Source organism: Phoca vitulina, unplaced genomic scaffold, assembly GCF_004348235.1.
Source record: "Phoca vitulina isolate PV1807 unplaced genomic scaffold, GSC_HSeal_1.0 scaffold47, whole genome shotgun sequence".
Classification (NCBI taxonomy): domain Eukaryota; kingdom Metazoa; phylum Chordata; class Mammalia; order Carnivora; family Phocidae; genus Phoca; species Phoca vitulina.
This window is the reverse complement of record NW_022589750.1, coordinates 2,481,307-2,500,315: the sequence shown is the minus strand read 5'-3', so window position 1 is coordinate 2,500,315 and position 19,009 is coordinate 2,481,307. Positions and strand designations below refer to the sequence as shown.

The 19,009-nt window shown below is 58.4% G+C and overlaps 2 protein-coding genes across 2 annotated transcripts; both read right to left on the bottom strand.

Moving 5' to 3' along the window:
* Nucleotides 1-1,577: 1,577 nt before the first annotated feature.
* On the bottom strand, nucleotides 1,578-5,932 carry EFNB3 (ephrin B3). The gene is given in 8 exon segments (XM_032432090.1): nucleotides 1,578-1,994; nucleotides 1,996-2,280; nucleotides 2,282-2,364; nucleotides 2,787-2,891; nucleotides 3,005-3,097; nucleotides 3,288-3,580; nucleotides 5,723-5,820; nucleotides 5,822-5,932. Coding segments are annotated over 8 exon segments (1,023 nt in total). The 5' UTR covers nucleotides 5,846-5,932; the 3' UTR covers nucleotides 1,578-1,952.
* Nucleotides 5,933-7,942: 2,010 nt separating this feature from the next.
* On the bottom strand, nucleotides 7,943-18,424 carry WRAP53 (WD repeat containing antisense to TP53). The gene is given in 11 exon segments (XM_032431961.1): nucleotides 7,943-8,032; nucleotides 8,034-8,190; nucleotides 8,281-8,415; nucleotides 8,534-8,637; nucleotides 8,851-9,059; nucleotides 9,616-9,748; nucleotides 9,856-9,946; nucleotides 10,167-10,255; nucleotides 17,174-17,285; nucleotides 17,540-17,638; nucleotides 17,802-18,424. Coding segments are annotated over 11 exon segments (1,599 nt in total). The 5' UTR covers nucleotides 18,182-18,424.
* Nucleotides 18,425-19,009: the final 585 nt, after the last annotated feature.

The following is a 19,009-nucleotide window of genomic DNA, read 5'->3' as shown; positions in this document are numbered from 1 at the left end:
ACTGTCCACCTCACCCCTCCAACCACCCAGCCCAGTATCCCTTCCCCATGTATCACCCCCCTCACCCCTCCAACCCAACCGGCTCCCCACCCTTCCCCTTGGCTCCATGTGATCCAACTCTCAGCTTGAAAGCCATTCTACCCGTCCTCCGTCCCAACTCCCGCCCAGTCATTCTCCAGCCTTCTTGTCAACTTTTGAAGTTTTTTATTTTTTTGGTTTTTGTTGTTCAAATTTCCCTTTTACAGTAAAACTATCGAGGTGACGGCCATACCCCGCCACCTCCCCCATGGCAATATCAACTTCCTGTTCTCTGGAAGGAGCGATTAGAAAAATCAGGAAGGAGCTGGGAGCTACAGCACCAGAGAGATGACTGGACCTCTGGTTGACAAAGTAACCATCCTGGCTGGTGATTGAGGTGGCCGACGTGGTGCCCAAGGGGCAGCTCTGATCTAATGAGACTGAGCCGGGAGCAAAAGAGGGCAACACCCAATCTGTGCACTACGGGGCAGGCAGAGGTACACGCTGGTCGCTATGGAAACAGTGGCAGGGGCTAAGTACCACCGTCCACTAGACCGGTCAGTAGGCCACCATTTTGGTCACTAAGAAGGGAGCTGTGTCGAGTCTGAAGGGACGAGGAAGTGGACGATGTGATGAACAAGACAGCCCTCTGGGTTACTGGGGACAACACGCGGGTTCTTGGGATAGTCCTGTTGATTAACAGAGATCATACTGGGGTGGGGAGAGGGAAGAAGACGACACACGGGGCCTGCCACAGCTGGTGGGAGTCACCTTAGCTGTCCTAAAAGTAGCACAGGGAGTGGGGAAGGGAGGTCCCGGGAAGCGCCCCTGGAGACTAGGAGACTCCTCCTCAGTCCACCCTGTCTTCTAACGGTCAGTTACGGCTTCCTCCTGAAACAGGAAGTTCTTCCTGCCCCCCCCAACACACGCACTGCTCCACAGAGTAAGAACCATCTGCCGCCCCCACCCCGCCCCCCAAGACTAAGCCACTTGCAGTTCCAGCCAGACCACTTCCTATTTCAGAAGCGCTACTTCCTGTCCTGGATGAAGGCACTTCCAGTTCCTGCCGCACCGCTCCTGCCCCTTGGCCAGGCCACTTCTGTCCAGGCCTCCCCCGGGCCCTTCTTGTCTGCAGCAAGTCACTTCCCGTCCCAAGCGGGCCCGTTCGGCATCAGACCAAATCCACACGTGTGCCCCGACCGGGTCGGATCTTGCTCGTGGCCACTGACAAAACAGGACACTTCTTCCACGGCAGCTGTCACGACCCAACCACCCCAGATGGGCTGGAGTAAGAACGTACAGGCCTGCGGCAGGGCAGAGAAGGAGGCCCCGCTGCCCGTGCCCGGAGCTGGGGTGGAGTGCCCGAGCCTGCCCCATAAGGCCCCCATTTTTGGCAGACTGAGGGGAGCGGTTGGTGAGAGAGGTCAGAAGAGGGAGCTCAGGGGGGGAATGCTTGTGTCCCCCAACCCGGGAGATGGGAGAGGCCAAGGAGAGGAAGCCGAAAAGGTAAAAGGAGACGCAGGGAGGGGGGTGCTAGGAAAGAGGAACAGACCTAGAGACAGGAGAGAAAGAGAGAGAGAGAATACGAGAGAGAGAGAGAGAAGAGAAAAACAGTGAGAGGCAGAAAGGAAGAGGTGCCAACCAAAAGACAGACTGTCCCCGCCCCTAGCTCTGGGTGTGTGGGGGGCACAAGGACGGCCGGGTCACGGTCAGAAGAGGAGGCTGAGTCTCTGCGGGGGCCACGCGCGGCCAACCGAGGGCAGGAGTCTTAAGGAATCCTAAACATGGGGAAGGGGTCCACAACAGCAGGGGCACAGGAGCTGGTGGGGCGAGGGGGCCAAGGGGATGCTAGAGGTGTCCCTCCAACCGAGACTTAAACTGGAGGAGCACCCCCAAGAAGGGCTGGATCCGGGAGAGCCAGGTAGGAGAAGCCCTCATACCTTGTAGTAGATGTTGGGAGGGCTCTGGGGGGGGCCCATCCTGCACGATGTACACAGGATGCCCATAGTCACCACTCACCTTCTCATAGTGGGGACAGAATGGGGGGTCTGCAGCCCCACCACCCCGTAGAGCTATCCCTAGCTCCCCAGGCTCAGCCTCCCGAGGCCCCATCCCACTTCCGCCTCCCAGGCCCAGAGACCCTCCCCTCCCGAAGGAGCCAGGACCAGGGTGGCGACTCTCCGAAGGCTTGGCCCGCCGTCTCCGCCAGCACATGGCACCCCCAGCCCCTGCCACGCCCAGCAAGAGCAGCGCCAGCCCCCCCCGCTGCCCCGGCCACCGCGGGCATGCTGGGAGGGGGCAGGGGGCCTTCAGCACCCCGGGAGGTTGCATTGCTGGTGGGGTCACCTGGCAGGGAAGGGGTGAAGGAGGAAAGAGGGGGAGGGGCTGAAGGAGGCACCTGGGCATCTGGACACCCAGCCTTGGGGGTCCCCATGGGCTTCCCCAGCAGGGCCCAAGCCCCCTGGGGACCCCACCTTCCCTTCCCCCCCAAATCCCACTCAGAATCCAGGTGTGTCCAGCCCTTCAGCTCAGTGCCAAGTAGTCTTCCCTACTTCTCTGACAGCTCTGATTGAATTGGCTAATTAGTTCTAATTGAGTCTTTTCCTCATTTGGCTTCCACTCCCCTCCCACCCTCCCAACCTCTCTTCTCTTTCCTGTATCATCCTCCCCAAAACTGAAGGCGGAGGGAGAGGGTGAAGGCTGGGCAGCTGGGGTCCGAGAACAGAGGAGGCGGGGGGAAGGCAGGAGGCTGGACCCCTGGCTCCTACCTGGCATGTTCTCCTTCCCAGGCTCCAGGCTGTGGGCTGCCCCCCGGTCTCTCTCCATGGGGATTTCAGACACAGGCTTTCTGGGGGCGGCCCCTCCTCGGGGACCTGGAGATGGGGAAGACCCAAGAGAGAGGGGCTGAGACGGCAGCCCCCTGACCAATACGGGACTACCCGAACCTCCCTCAGCTCCCGGGAGGTGTGCCCCAGCCCCCACTCACTTTGTCCCACTCGGAGAAGCACCTTCATGCCTCTGGTGAGGCACACGCCTCCCTTCAAACTCTCCAGGCCTTCCCGGGTCCCATCCGACGTGGCTGGGAGAGAAGAGCCAGAGGGAGAGGCTGGCAGTCCAGAGCCGAGCCCCTACTCCGTCCCCGTTCCCGGGCCCTGACACCTCCCCGGGGAGGGGGGCGGTGGTGGGACTCAGGGGTCTCTCTGGGCTCCTCCTCTGCCCTCAGTCTCGGGGGCACCTCCCCCTGGACCCTGCCCTCTGCCCGGCAGTACCAATGATGTAGTAATCGTGGTGCGAGCGGAACTCATGGCCCCAGAGGTTAGGGCTATACTCCTGGAACTTGATGGTGAAGCGGAGATCCAGGTCCGGCCGGTCACAAGTGAGGAGCAGGTTGGGGGCAGGGGGTGCTTCACAGCGCCGGCCCTGGGCACCCCCGACCAAGTACAGCTTGTAGAACTCGTAACTGGGAGAGGAGTGGGGGCCGGGAGGCCGGGCCCGGGGGCAGAGCAGGTCGAGCCGGTCCCCGATCTGCGGGTACAGCACGTAGCCGCCCTCCGCCTGGAACCTGTCAAGAGGAGGGCGAGGTGGACGAGGACAGGTGTCAGCGGTCTGGCCCCCCAGAGCTTCGCCTCCCTCGCCGCACAGCCCTGCAGGGCAGCCTTCGACAGGGCAGGCACTGAGGACTCAGCAGCAGCAGGAAGCCAGGCTCAGAGGTCTCCAGCCCCTTGGTGTGCCCAAATGCACTCTCCAGCCCGCCCTCGCCACACGCACACTGCCATCTCTCGCTCCATCACTAGCCCCGTTGCCATGGCAACGGGATGCCAGTTACCAAGGAGCTGGCCTCTCTGGAACCACACAGCCCACCCATCCCAGGTGATTTCACTATTCCACGGCAGTCAACCATGGGGGCAGAGCCTCCCCTTCCCCCAGGCCACCACTGAATTTGAGGGATCTCAGGGCAAAGGAGGGGTGGGGGTTGGAGGGGGGGGGTGCCGAGTGTGGAGGGTAATCCGGACCAGTGTCCCAAGTTAGCCAGGCAATGTGACAGGAGTTAAATGCCTGGTCTGGCAATGGCCCTCAATGAGGCCAATGGGAAGCAGGGTCTGGGGGTCAGCTGCCCCAGACATCTCCCTGCTCAGTACCCCTCCTGCCCTGGGGCTCAGACCTCCTAGGGAAAGGGCCCTATTGCTCTGGAACTGACTTTCCTAACCACAGCCTCCACAAGCCCATGCCTCCCTCTGCCCTTGACTGCAGCCCCTCCCTGTGCACGAATGGGGATGGGGTCCCAGAGCTGGGTCCCCGGGGGGGGAGGGGAGACGGCTGCTCAGGATCTTCCCAGACTCCCAAATGACCCACTCCCTCCCACCCCACATCCCAAAGAGCCCCCAGCACCCTACCTCCCTCTGCTCAACCCTATAATAAGCCTAACTTAGATCCTCAGGCTGCACCTGATACTCAAACCGCAGCTGGGAGTTGGTGGGTAGCAGACTGAGAAAAGATATTTGAGATTATACCCAAAGAGACATAGCAGGGAGGGAGGCTGGGAAGTCAAGAGAAGACAAACAATAATCCTAGTTCTCCTTTAACGCGCATGTAATATGTTCAAACACCTTACCTCTCTAATCCTCATAAAAGGTGTGAGGACTGAGGATACAAACTCAGAAAGGTTAAGTGACGTGCCCAAGGCCACACAGCTGAAAGCAGCAGAGCTAGGACTAAGATCTTGGATGTGGTGGGCTCCAAAGCCCACCCCCCACCCCTTCCCGTGGCCTCACACAGCCTCCCCCAGGGAAGTGGGAAGTTTGCAAAACACAGAACTCTTTTGCTAGTGGGGAGAGGGCTCTGCATGGAGGCCAGGGACCTGGATGACCTCCCAAGGGTTCCGTCCTACCCAGTGTGACTTGAAGTTTCATGTGAGCCCTGGCCTTTTTTCAGAGCAAAGCAAGCATGCCAGGGAGGGAACAGAGGGTCTGATGGAAGAGTTTGCAGCAAAGATGGGGGAGGGGGCTAGGGAGTCCTCGGGACTCTAGATGCAAGAGAGAAAGGGGCTCCAGGTTTCTTCCAGAAAAAAAAAAAAAAAAAGTCTCCACGCCAGGAAGGCAGGAATATCTTCTGCTTGGGAACTCCATCGGCCAAGGGCTCACTGACCCTCTGGCTGTGGGCAAGAATTAGGGGACAGACGGTGTGGAGAGTCCAGAAGCCTTGGGTGAGATGTCCCCAGAGCCCCCACGCGGAGCCCCCTTCCCTCCCCTCGTCTACACAAAGTCCTTTCTGGGGAGGGAGGCACCCTGCCCTTCCCCTCTGCGCTCAGCGGCACCTACTCAGCGGCTCTCCCGAGAGCTGACATTAACCAGGCTCCCTCCAAGCCCAGCCCCCGACAGGACACAGGTCCCTCACAAACCCAAATAACCACTCCACCACCCTCCCGGCGGCTACCCTGGAACTTTCTCGGATCCTTGCCCCTGTGGGGTCCTTCCAACTCCCAACACATGGTTGTCGCCACCCACATCCAGCTCTGTCTGTCTGCGACCCAGGAGTCTGGCTCCCAAGATCACCTCTGTGTCGTTACCCGTCAGCTCGCATCAGAGCACTAGCACCCCTCCCTCCGGCCTCCTCCCAGCTCCGAGAACCAGCCCCCCCAAATCCCCAAAGCGCCCCTACTGCCTGCCCGAAGGGTGTGGGGTCTCCCCAGCCCGGGGCCACTCACCTCTTATTCGCCGAATTCCAGTAGACAGGCTCCAGGCTGAGCCCAGACACCAGCCCCAAAACGCCGAGCAGCAGCAGGGCCCCGACTCGCACGCCCCCCCGGCCCAGAACGGGGGGCCCCCATGACCCCGCCAAGGCCTGGGGGGGGCGGGGCACCAACTCCCCCAAAGTCGCTCGCCCCCTGCGGTGACTGCCTCGGCGGCCCCGGCTGCTCAGCCCCGACCACCCCGGCGGCGGCCGCCCCCCGCTCCCACGCGGACCCCGCTTCCTGCTCTGCCCGCGCCCCTGCCGCGGAGCGCTCAGCCCGCTAGAGCCCTTCCAGGGGCCGCCTGCGGGCGCCCTACGCCCCCGGCCCGCGCTCCGGCACCCGGGGATCGCAGGGCCGGCCTAAGTGGGGGACTGGGGCAGCCGGGGGCCGGGCGGGGGCGGCATGGGGCGCCGGCCGAGGGAGCGAGGGAGGGGCGCGAGCCGGAGCCCCAGCCTCGCCGGGATTGAGGGCAGCGGGCTCGGGGAGGAAACCAGTGCCGAGCCCGGGAGGGGGGAGTTAAAGGAGTGGCGGGGAGGGGGAGAGGATGGCGGAGGGAAAAGCCGGAGCTGGAGCCGGCGTCGGAACGGGCGGCGGAGCCCGCAGCCCACGCCCCCCGCACCTCCCTCACCTCGCGCCCCTCCCGCGCGCCCCGCCACCGCCCCCCGCGCCCCCCTTGTCCCCCGCCCCCCCCCCCCCCCCCCCCCCCGCCGCCGCCCCGGCGCGTCTGCCCTCCGGCCCGCGGGCCGCCCGAGCGGCTGGAACCTTCCGCGCCCAAATCCAGAAAGGCGCTCGCCCTCGCCGCCCAGAGGAGCCCAGCCCCTCTCGCTCCCGCAGCCCCCCCCCCCCGCCCCCCACCCCGGCCCGAAACGCCGCCGCGGCTCCCGGCAGGTCTGGAGAGAATAGTAATAACCTTGAAGGCTCCGCACTTTACAAAGTGGGCTGAGTTGGTCGTCACGACTACCTGTGTGAAGTGGGAGGGGCAGAGCCACCGGGCCCCCATTGTGGGGATGAAGAAACTGAGGCTCGGGCTGGAGGGGGGCGGGGTGCCGAGACGGGCCCAAGGTCACACGGGGAGTGGGCGGCACAGGCGGACGCCCGGCCCGGGTCGCCGCACTCCTCCTCCTCCTGGGCCCTCTCCCCGTTACCTGGGGCTGGGTGCGAGGTAAGAGTTCGGGAGGTAAACCGGGGCCCTCGCTGCCTGGCGGCGGGGAGAACCGGGGCCGGGGGGGAGGAAAGGGAGTACCTACAGCCCCAAACCCACATCAGCCGGAAGGGCTGTTTCCAATTATCCTGGGGGAAGGGAGGAGGATTTGCCTTTTCGGGTGTAAGAACCCTCGCTTTCAGCACCTCTGGGCAGAGGTGACATTCCTCGCCCCGCTCAGCCGTCGCAGGCCTCCAGGCCCCTGGCTCTGCAGAATGGCGAGGTCCCACGTCAGATCCCCTGCCGCGGGCTCTTAGGAGCCCCCTTCTCGGTGTTTGGCGAGGTTGGGGGTGGGGAGCAGCCCCTGCTTGCAACCACACAGCCGCCCCCCACCCCCAAAGCGAGCAGATAAACGGAGACACAGGCCCGGTGACAGCTGCCGCCTGAGCCGCTCCCGCCCCGGTCCCGCACCTAGAACGGGACGTCTGTGCTTCTCGGCACCCCTGCCCTCTCGTGTGTGTCCTTGACTCGGGCTACTCCTGGGGGAGCCCAGGGGAGGCGGGCGGGCGGCCCTGCGGCTCCCCTCCCCCCCGGGCTGAGTAACAGTCCCTCTGCTGCCGGGTGGTGGTAACCAGCGTGCCGCGCGAGTGAGCGGGCGTCCTGTCTGTCACTGTCTGCACGGTCTCACGCAGTCACACCCAGCAGTCTGACACACGGCGCCTGCCACCGCTGCTCAGCCGCGCTCACCCTGACCCTGCCGCCCCCACCTTGGGAGTGAGATTTCAAACAGGTTCCCCCTTCAGTTTACCGCGTTGCCTAGCAACCCGCCAGTCAATGGCATGGAGCCCCACCCCCACTCCCTTGACTTCACACCGAGCTCCGCAGCCCCATTGGCTCGCGCCTAGTCCCACCTCTCACCCTGGTTTGGGGAACAATATGCCAAGCCCTACCGCTGCTGGACAAGGGAGCCCGCGGGTACCCCTCCCGGCCCCGTCTCCATCATGCGCCTCCCAAAAACAGACACAAAGCCTCCGGTACCACACAGAACCTTTTTATACAAACTCGCCCCCGCCTTCCTCTGTCCCCCCCGGCCCCTTCTTGCCCTGGCGAGCATCAGCCGCCCTGGCGTCGGGGCCCCCCCCCACACCACCAGAGCTGAAGCTGACATTCAAGGTGGACGTGGCGCATGGAAAGCAGGGGAAGGTCTGCGCCCTGCTCCCCGTCGTCCTCACTGTCCGCGGGCTCCGGAAACACGCGCTGACCCGAGGCAGTAGCCAGCAAAGGCAGGCTAGGGTGCAGGCTGCGGGGAGAGAGCGCGCAGGGCGTGTCAGCACCTCAGCGCCCCCCGCCCCCCAGCCTGAGCCCCCAGATCCGGGCGGCACGGGATCACCTCACTCCATTGGTGCAGTCCTTCTGGGGCAGAAAGCTCAGCACGGGCTCCGGCTTCCCCTCCTGTCCAGCCCCGCCGGAGTCCCACACAGACACGGCCCCGTTAGTGCTGCCACTCACTAAGAACTGCCCAGTCCTGGGGGAGAGAGACGCCCGGTGACACCGAGTCCTCACCCCCGGGGCTGGGACCTACAGCTGGGCTCCGGCAGCCCTGGGGCATTGGTCCCCGGGGCAGGAAGGACCCGGTCACTCACGGATCCAGATCGAAGTAGATGCGCTGGTTGGTGGTCACCTCTCGACTCAGGGACCACAGTGGGTGACCAGGCTGCCGGAGGTCCCAGCACAGCAGCTCGGCATCCTGGAGACACGGAGCAGGGGGGCCCTGGAGTCCATCCCTCCCCTGCCCACCCCCTCCACCCCCCAAGACATCCCTGCTTCCCTCAAGCTTTACAGACGCTCCCTTAGCTTGGGTTAATTTTTTCCCCCCGCCTGTCTCCCAACACAACACGGACTACGTCCCCATTCCTGCCTCCTGTGCACCCTCTCTGGAATCTCAGGACGTGACCCCTACCTTGCGGGCTCCTGAGAAGAAGCGGTTGCCATCGGGGTGGAAGCAGAGGTGAGTGACACCTCCTTGGTGTCCTCCCAGCAAGGCAAGAGGGGAGCCACCGTCACAGGCATAGAGACCCAGGGAGCGGCCGTAGGAGCCGCAGGCGTAGAGGGGCCGGGCTGGGCTGAAGGCTACGCAGGATATGATGCCGCTCTGGCCCTGCTTTTTGGCTAGACAGGGAAGGAACAAGCTGGGCAGCGGGCGGGGACACCTGACATTAGCAGGCTAACCAGAGCTGCATCTCTGTCTCCTGTCCCATGAGCTGGAAATGAACGCCTCCCCTGCCCCATGTGCCACAGCAGGATAAAGACCTCTGAGGCCCCCCAGATCCTTCCATCCCCACAAAGGACCGAAGTGCTCAAGACTTATTTCCTCCTTCTCAAACCTGTGTCATCTTGGAGGGATGGAAAGCTGAAGGCTTACAGGAAAATGAAACAGCGTCACCGCCAATTTCCTAGAGATACCAAGATTCTGGAGAGCGAAAGGGACGCCGCTGACAGGCCCTGCGCTCAGGAGTGAAGCAGCTCCTTACCGTGCAGCTCGACCCTGGGACAGTCTCACCCCCTCCCTAAGCCTGTTTTCTCCTCTGCCCACTGAGTACAACCTGCCTCCCTGGGCTGTCCTGAAGATGATGGGCCACGCCTGGTCCCCTGGCTCGCACAAGGCCCCTCTGCACAGGGCGGTGCCCTTTTCCTTCCTCCTCCCCCGGGAGGCACAGATGCTTACCAAACGTGGCTCGGACCTCACAGTCACGGCCAGGTCGGGCCGTGGAAAAGACGCGCACGGTCCTGTTGAAGCCACAGAAGAGCTGGGAGCCATCCGGGGAGAAACAGAGCGAGTGGGCTGCCGTCAGCTCATCCTAAGGGCAGGAAAGCACTGCAAACAGGCCCAGCAAAGCCTCAGCGGTCCCCAAGGAGGGAGAGCGGGGCCAGGATGAGCCCTGGGCCTGGACGGGGAGGTCCCTACCAGGTGGTTGTAGGCCCGAAAGGAAGCCCGGAGCTCTCCGGTGAATGCATCCCAGATGTGAATGGGGTTCTCCCGGCTGCTGCTGGCCACGCTGAGAGAGACACGGACACTGAGGTCCCGGTGCTGTCAAAGGAAGGGGAGGAAGCCAACTGACCGGCCCCCTCCGCTTGCATCTGAAGGGTACACCAAGCTGTCCTCCCCCAGAAACCCCTGGCACCCCTAGCTCCCTCTCAGTAGAGGGTCCCCTTGAAACAGAGGTGGGGGGACGGGATGGGAAGGGAAGGCGGGGGCAGGCAAAGGACATCACTTACTAGGAGGTGTCTGGCTCGGTTGAAGACATCAGAGAATACCAACAATAATCATAGATGGTGTCGCCTTCCACCATGCGAAGGACAGGGGCCTGGACAGAGACGCAGGGATGCCTGGGTCACCGGCAGGAGAAGGAGGCCGTCATGCCTCCAGCACTACCGTGATGCGGGGGTGGGGGGGCTGTCTGTCAGCACTTAACCAGGCAGAAGGCAGACGGGGTTAATATGAAGAACAGAATCCTGATCTCAATGTTCCAGGGTCAGCTCAGACTCTGATGTCAGATTTGGGCCGCCAAAGCCATACAGGTTTATCCTTTTGCTTTTTAAACGCTTAGGAAGAAGCAAAGAATATATCCCAACAAAGAAACCAAGAACCAACCATTGATACAAATACTTACTGAGCACCTACTAGATGCCATTTGATCCTTTAAAAAAATTATTAAACGGTTCAAACATGCACAGAAGGTTTTTTTGGTTTTTGGTGGGCAGCAAAACCAAGTTTATGGAGCGATGGTAGAAAGCTCCTGAAGAGAGAGGGGACCTGAGAGGGCTGCCCAGCAAAGAAGCATTTTTAGAAACTCCTGTGACTCCTCCAACCAGCTTAAAAAATAAAATATAAAACAGTTAAAACTTCTTCCCAAGAAAACCTTCCCTCAGAGGTAAACACTATCTTGAATTCATCATTCTCATCCATCTCTTTAGAAATACATTTTTTTTTTTAAAAAAAAGATTTTATTTATTTATTTGACAGAGAGAGACACAGCGAGAGAGGGAACACAAGCAGGGGGAGTGGGAGAGGGAGAAGCAGGCTTCCCGCGGAGCAGGGAGCCTGATATGGGGGCACCTGGGTGGCGCCATCAGTTAAGTATCCAACTGTTGATCTGGGCTCAGGTCATGATCCCAGGGTCCTGGGATCGAGCCCCGCATCGGGCTTCCTGCTCCCCGGGAAGCCTGCTTCTCCCTCTCCCTCTGCCTCTGCTTGTGTTCCCGCTCTCGCTGTCTCTCTCTGTCAAATACACAAAAAATCTTAAAAAAAAAAAAAAAAAAAAACCCAAACGCGAAGTATACCATTGTCCTGCATGTCCTTCCGTTTAGTACCAATGGTGCAGACGGTCCACCTCTCTTTGTGACGGGGGACGTGGCCACGGTGACGCACTGGGCTCCAGAGCTCAGGCACCTTCGCCCCTGGGCAGCCCCCGCTCACTGTCCTTCCCTGTGGACAGTCACGGCGTTTCTCCGCATTCCGGCGGCCGTGCTTTCAACATTCGGGAGCACGGGTGCGAGGGCAGCTCTACGGCCGCTCGTCGCCCGCTCCGCGAGATGCAGTCACGCTCAGGCCCGAGTGCCCACCCCGATCCACTCTCCCACCGGCAGCCTGTGAGCGCCCGGTGCTCGGCGTCCTCTTGTACTGCCAGACCTTCGACTTCTTCCCCGGTGGCGGCTGTGAGCGAGAACCCCACCGTGGTACAAACCGGCACTGCCCTGGTGACCTGTGCTCACCGGTCACACAAGTACACCTTTTCGTAACTTCTGCTCCTCTTTCTACCGGGCAGTTGTCTTCTTACTGATGTGAAGGGACTCTTTGAGACATCTGGGTGACCGTCCTTTGTCAGTTGTTCCCTGGCCTTCGGCGTGACGGCATGCCCCAGGACTTGCGTCTCCACTCTGAACCTACTCATCAGACCACCGGGCACGCCGCTCCGGGCGCACAGCCCACAGCCACCTCAAACTCAGCTGGTCTGTGACGGACCCAGCTCCCGCCTCCTTCAAACCTCCTGCTCCCCCCGGGCTCCACACCCAAATGTCTAAGCGTCCAATCTGAGCACCAGCCCGGGCCACTACGGCTCTTCACTCCCTTTCCACTCCTGACCAAAGAGCCACTGGCGATACAAACCTCGCCAGGCCCGCCTCCAGGCGCCCCTGAATGCGTGCACTCCCTTCCAGTCCCGTGCCAAGCCGCCGCCCTCCTGCTAACATCGCTGCAATTCTGCAAGTTCTCCAGGCCTCCCTGCACCGTCGCGCTCCAAGCTGCCCGTCCGTTCTCCACGCTGCAGCCCGGCAGGCCCCAGAGACCTTGCTAAGTTGGCATTCTGTCCAGCATCATGCTCCCGCTTAAAACGTTTAATGAGTCCACGTAACCCTCAGTATAAACCCCAATCTCCTTACCAGGTGGCTACCCCCTACTCACCTCTCACGGCTCATCCCTCCGGACTCACTCCTTTAAAATCTCTATATCCCACCATTTTGACTCCCAGTCCCCAGAAGGTGCCAACTCACCACACCCTCGATCTGCAGGCTTTCACTAGCGTCCAGGTCTGGAATATTCTCCCTTCACCTCCCTCAACAACTCCTTCTGGTTGAATCCTAATCACTCTTCTGGTCTCTTAGACGCTTCTTCCACTGGGAGGCCTTCCCTAACCCCTCAGCAGAGCAAGCTGCCCCGCTCCAGGTTCCTACAGCCCTCCGTGCTCCTCACTCCACACCACACCCATCAGAGGAGGCAAGAATCCTATCTGTCTGGTTCACCACTGTTTCCCCAACACCTAGTATGTTATCAGCAGTCAATGACAAATGTCTTAATGAGCAAACAAAGACAGGAGACTGTTCCAGTAATATAAGGACCCCAATAATAAGACCTGAATTAAAGCAGGGGCAGCAGAGTGGGAAGAAGCAAATGGATCCGAAAGATTAGGGGGACTCGATGGAATCTGGCAATTAATTGGATGTGGGGGGTCAGGGAAAAGGAAGATTAAAGGATGAGACCCGGGCTTCTGGTTTGGATACCCAAGGTCACCAAGATGGTGGAAAGACTTGAGGTGCACAGGAGAGCCATGAGGTGTTAATGTCCTTGGTGGATAAAGGAGACTCACAGAGCATAAGCCTCAAAGGAAAAGTTTTTACAAAGAGAGAGCGCAATCGTCTGAATATAACATGTAGGAACAAGAACAGCCCCCCCACCGAACCTGAGATACGCAGGGCACAGAGGATGTGCGGTCTCCCCTGGCTGGGCTAGAGGGAGTGAAGGCCTCAAGCAAAAGCTCCAGGACAGGAAAAGAACTCAGGGCCGAGGTTGGGGAGTTAGGAATGGGAGTTTCAGAAAGCTCTGTGAAAAGTCAGAGAGGAATTAGGAAACTATGTTGGGAAGAAGAAACGGGTATCTGGAAATACTCAAAATCGGCCTTCCCCGATTTCCCCACCTACATTAACTGTGTCCATTTCCAAACACTGAGCTTGCAGACACAGAAAGTGAAATTCTCAATGAACGAAGCTGTGATGGATCTGGTACACTCACACTGCTAACAGCAGATCAAAAGCAAAAAGCACGAGAGCCTTGAAGACAAGTCGGCTATCGGTATCACGAGACATGAAACAAGTACGGGTACTCCTGACCCGGAGTATCTCTTACTCATAAAATGTCTCTTATGGAAAGAATCTCCATCAAAACACATGAAGATGGTCACTGAATAATTTATGATACAACAATCCTGGAAACCCAGACGTGTGAAACAGGGTACGGGACTGACTGATCAGAGGCGCCACCGCAGCATCGGACACCAGGACACACGACTATGGAGACCAAAGCACCATGGAAACCACTCAGGATACGACTGTTAAGAAATAAAAAAGCAGTCTACAAAACCATCTGCTATAGGATCATAACCACATAAAAAGCTTCCATGCAGTACAGAGCTTGGAAAGAATGGACAAAAACGTAAAGGGCTGACTTTTGTAGAGTGCTGGCTAATGATGGTTTTTCCCTTAATAATCCTGTTTCTCATAAACGAGCTGGTGCAATCCATTCCGAACCTGCCACGGTTCCAGAGGCTCTTCTCACTAGGCCCGCTCCTGGGCTCCTGCAGGAGAGCCCCGGCACGCCCGCCCGGCCCTGAGACACCCCCAGTTCCTGCTGCAAGAACCAGGGGCGAGCGCAAGGAGGCAGACCGGCTCCCTGCCTCACTCCCCACAGATTCTCCTGTGGTTCTCGGTGACGTTCACTCCCACAGCACCCTGAGAGCTCGCTCCTCTCTGTGCCCAGCATATTCTTCCCCAAGATGTCAGCCAGTTCACTCCCTTCCTCCCTTCATGTCTCTGCTCGAATGTCACCTTAATAGCGAGGTCTTCCTTGACCATCCTTTTTAAAATTGCAGTCCATTGCCCCAATCTTCTTCCTTGCTTTATTTTTCTTCATGGCACTTGTCAGGTATACCTTTTACTTGGTTATTTCTTTATTTTCTATTCCCTGCACTGGATTATAAGCTATCACGCAAAGAGGACGGGGGGACTTGTGTCTGTTTCTGTTCCTGACTAATCCCTAGCACCTAAAATAGGGCCTGGCTCATAGAATGAGCTCAACAAAAACGTGTTCACCAAATGAATCAATGAAAGGACGAGTGGGTCCCTCCGACACTCTGGTCTCTCCCAGTGCTTGCCTTCCAGAGCACCCACAGCCACAGCCTTCCCTTGACCCCGGCCGCCCCTCCCACAGTCGAGTCCCAGGCCCTGTCATACCACAATCTCCAACTACCGTCTCCGACCTATCCAGCTGACTTGCTCTATTTCTACCACCACAATTATTCTGCTTCATCAAAAACGCATTTACAGTCCATTTCCTTACCTGCTTTACATTCCAGTCAACCAACTACACACACCCTCTGCAGATGCTCTAAGGACACCCTTGTCTTTCACTGCTGGCGAATCCCAGCCCATGATCCTCCTATTCCGTGCTTGACTCAACTAATACCAACGACTAGCGTTTACTGAATACAAAACAGGCACCGATTCGTACACGTTACATTAATTTTTTTAAATTCTCACAACTAGCCTATGAGCTGGGCGCCACGATGCTCATCCTCGCTGTACAAACAGAGAAAATACAGCCCGTTCACTTGCTGGGGAGAGAGAGATGCACAATGAAGTCACCAGACCTCACTTTAAATGGGTGGCAACAAATTTCCAGTGGGCCCCGAGCACAGAACAGCAACGCTACCACGTTCCTTGCTGCCTCTGATTTCCGACTCCCCGGGACCAATCATTCACACCTTCTGCGCTCTCCCCACAGACCCTCTTCCTTCAACTGATAACCTCCCTTCATGCTTCACTGAAAAGTCAAGTGAGGAGATGTGGAAATCCTCCAACCACTGAGCAGCTGCCTCACTTCCTACTGCAAGGGAGGACTCTGCACCTAACAAAGTCCTCTGCTGTGCTCCGGATCCTGTCCTCAGTCAGCCGCTCAGGGACCTGCTACCCCCTCTCTCCTCCAGCGTCAGTTCCTCCCTGTCTCTTGGGTTATTTCCGACCCTGCAGAAGCACCCCATTAACCCTTCTTTGGCCCCATATTCCCTCTGGTCACCATCCCATTTCTCAACTCCCTTCCACAAGAAAACTTTCCAAAGAATTGTCTCCAACTCCTCTTCCCCCCGCCCTACTTGGCTTCTGCCTCCATCACTCCTCGGAAAGTGCTCTTGCCAAGGTCACTAATGTCTTCTTGGGTCATTCTCTAAATTTGTCTCACCCTCAACAGCATTAGACCTGACTCTGCCTCTGCTTTTGTCACCCCTCCTGCCCTCCACTCCATCTGCTGGAGCGCTCGGGGCTCTGTTAGAGCCTTCTTTTTTTTTTTAAGATTTTATTTATTTATTTGACAGAGAGACACAGCGAGAGAGAGAGCACAAGCAGGGGGAGTGGGAGAGGGAGAAGCAGGCTTTCCGCCGAGCAGGGAGCCTGATGCGGGGCTCGATCCCAGGACCCTGGGATCATGACCTGAGCTGAAGGCAGACGCTTAACGACTGAGCCACCCAGGCGCCCTAGAGCCTTCTCCTTCTCCAGCTACACTCAAGACTGAATCCGTTCACAAGATACCAAGTACCATCTACATGCTTCTCCGCTTCCCAAAGTACACCCCCAGCCCCAATTTCTCCCTTAGCTTCACATTTCACAGATCTAAACACTCTTGACTTGTCCCAATACCTCTTCATATCTGTTTCCTCCTAAGTTAAATGGTACCACCACCTACCTGGCTGTAAACACCTGAACCCTTGATTGTTTCCTTCCCTGAACCTTCACAACCAATTGACCTCCACATCCTACAAAATACACTTTGAATCATCCACACCTCTCCATTTCTCCTGCTGCCACTCCAGCCCGAGCCACCACCGTTTCTCACCAGGACCATGACAGATGCATCCCAATGAATCCCCCTGATTTCACTCTTGTTCACCACAATCCATTCTCTAAAAACTTCAGCCATCATTTCGCTCTTCTGTTTTAAAACTCTCCTCTGGTTTCTCAAACTCCAAACCCACCAGATCCGACATGGGTCACGGGTCATGGGATCCATCCTCACACTTTCCCCCTCACTGGCCTCAGTCCAGGCACACTGGCCTTCCTTCTGTTCCCTGAAAACACAAAGCTCCTGCCCCACTCTGGGGCTCTGTAATGTCACTGCCTCTTCCTGGGATGCTCTTTCTACAGCCCCTCATATGACTGATCCCATCATCCTTCACGTCTCAGCTCAAATGTCCCCTCTTCAGAGAGCCCCTTCCTTATCTAAAGTGGTCTCCTCAAGTTAGTCCCTCCTCATCCTGTTTCTTTCCTTCACAGCATTTAGCATAATGCGTGATGAACTTCGTTATTTATCGCTTTACGTGTGTGTCGTCTAGCTCCCACAAGAGAAAGCAAACCAGCTCTTCACCTGTCTGCTTCAGCACTTTATCCCAGCACCAAACACAGTAACTGATCCTTTGGCGGTCATTCAGTAAACATCTGTAAGTCAATTAAATACTGCCCTGAGAAACCCGCTACTCTTTCACAGAAAACAAGTATCCACAACTAAAGGAAGGAAGGACACCTCTCTAAACTTCACATCCTGGCTAGAAAGTGCCACCTGCGTACGTTCATGAAGAAATGTTCTGTTTGTGAACAGGAAACATATGGACTCAACTTTCTCCACCTACTCGAAGGACTGAAATGTGCAGCATTGGTGAAGGGTCACAGGTAGCCCCTACCCTTACCATCTCTGCATATTCCAGCTGCTCCCCATCATTGTACAGCTCCGGGGGTAGGTTATAAATCCGTAGGATATTATCGGCACTATTGGTCAAGATGCAGGAACCATCAGGGGCCCTGTAGGAATGGGAAAGAGTTAGAAAGCTGGACAGGGCTCTGTTTTCCAAGTGCAGGGCTAAGACTGAGCCTATGGCTGGGGTAGGTAAGCCCCCACCCTACCCAAGGCCTTAAGGAAAGCAGAAGACACATAATCCTAGATGAAATTTAAGCTCAGTCCAAGAGAACTCTTACTCCTTCTCCCAGATAACTGGGGTTGTTTTATGGTGAAAATCCTGAGCACGGTTATCTCCCGCCCGATTATCCTTACTTACCACTTACAGCCTTTCAAGAAGTTCTCGGGGTGGCTGCTGAACTCCGACCAGGAACCACTGAGAAACCGAGGTAGCTGGGAGAAGCTGTAGTTCCAAATGCTGGAAGGAAGATGGGTGGCCAACAAACTAGGTCGGCAAAGCAAGGAGGAAGCGGGCCTGCAGAAGTGGGGCTGAGGACGGGCGGATACGCGTGCAGTGCACTTCCACGCATCTCCCACTCCCGATCCCCTCGGGCCCCGACGGCCCTGCCATCACCACTTACGCGTATCCCTCGTCCTCCGGGGCGGGGTCCTCAGACACACCTTCCACGGCTTCTCCGGGCCGCGACTCTGGCCCGTTCGATTCTTCTGCAGGAAGGCTCACGTTTTCACAAAGTGCTGGCTCCTCGCTTCGAGGGCTCAACTCGCTAGGAGCAGCGAAGCCCGCCTCCGGGGCGGTGGAGGCAGAAGCTGAGCCGCCCTCCCCCGGCTCCTGGGAACCAGCCGTGCGATCCGGGGACGAGCGGGGAGGGTCGTCCCCAGCCGGTGGTGGTGGCGGCAACACTTCGGGATCCGTATTTTCTTCCGTCGGGGATGCCTGAGCGGGGGCCTGGTCCGCAGCAAGGCAGTCCGGGGCTAACCCGGGCGCCCCCGGTGCGCTCATGCTGCCGACGAAGCAGGGACACCGGCCTCCGCCGCAACCCTCGCCCCGCGTGGCCGACACGACCCCAAAGTCCGCTCGGCTCCCGGACGCAGACCTGGAGAACGCGCCGGGGCCTTCCTCCTTCTTCCGGGAGGGGGCGGAAGACCCCCGAGAGCCGAGCCGGACAGGTGGACAAGCCGAGGCTGCAAGCACCGCGTCTCTCCGCCGGGTCGGTCGCTAAGAGCCGCTCGCTCTCGCGGGATTTGGCCCCGCCTTTCCATTGGACCTCCGCATCCCGGATCAGATTTCGCGGGCGACCCACGGGAGGGGCGGGGCAGGCACGTAACGGGTCACGCAGGCTTACCGTTCCCATCAAGCCGTGGGGCTCCTGGTGGCTGCTGGGTATTGTAGTCCGAGAGTTTCTGCCTCGGCGAGAAGTGCCTGCGCTCCCCCTGCCGTCTCCCCCGGGCACTCTTAAAGCACCTACTCCCCCCGCCACCTGCAGAGGGCGCCACCGCTATATTTGATTTTACAGGTTTTGACCGTCTTTTGCTTCTCATTCCGCCAAATTTCTGACTTCCGTCTCTTTTCATTCATTCAGTGTGTTTATTACCGTGCTCTTCCTTTCTACCCGGTACCGTACTAGGCACTGAGAAATACAACAATGAATAAGACAGTAGACAAGGTCTCTGCCCCCAAGGCTTACGCTGCTGTGTATTTAAGGCAAGGAACAGATCTTTGCAGAAAACGGTCAGGGCTGTGAAGGAAATTAAACAAGACGGTGTGATACAGAGTATCTGAAGGCATTCGTTGCATTCGGATGTTAAGGGAGTCCTTCCTAAAAGCTGA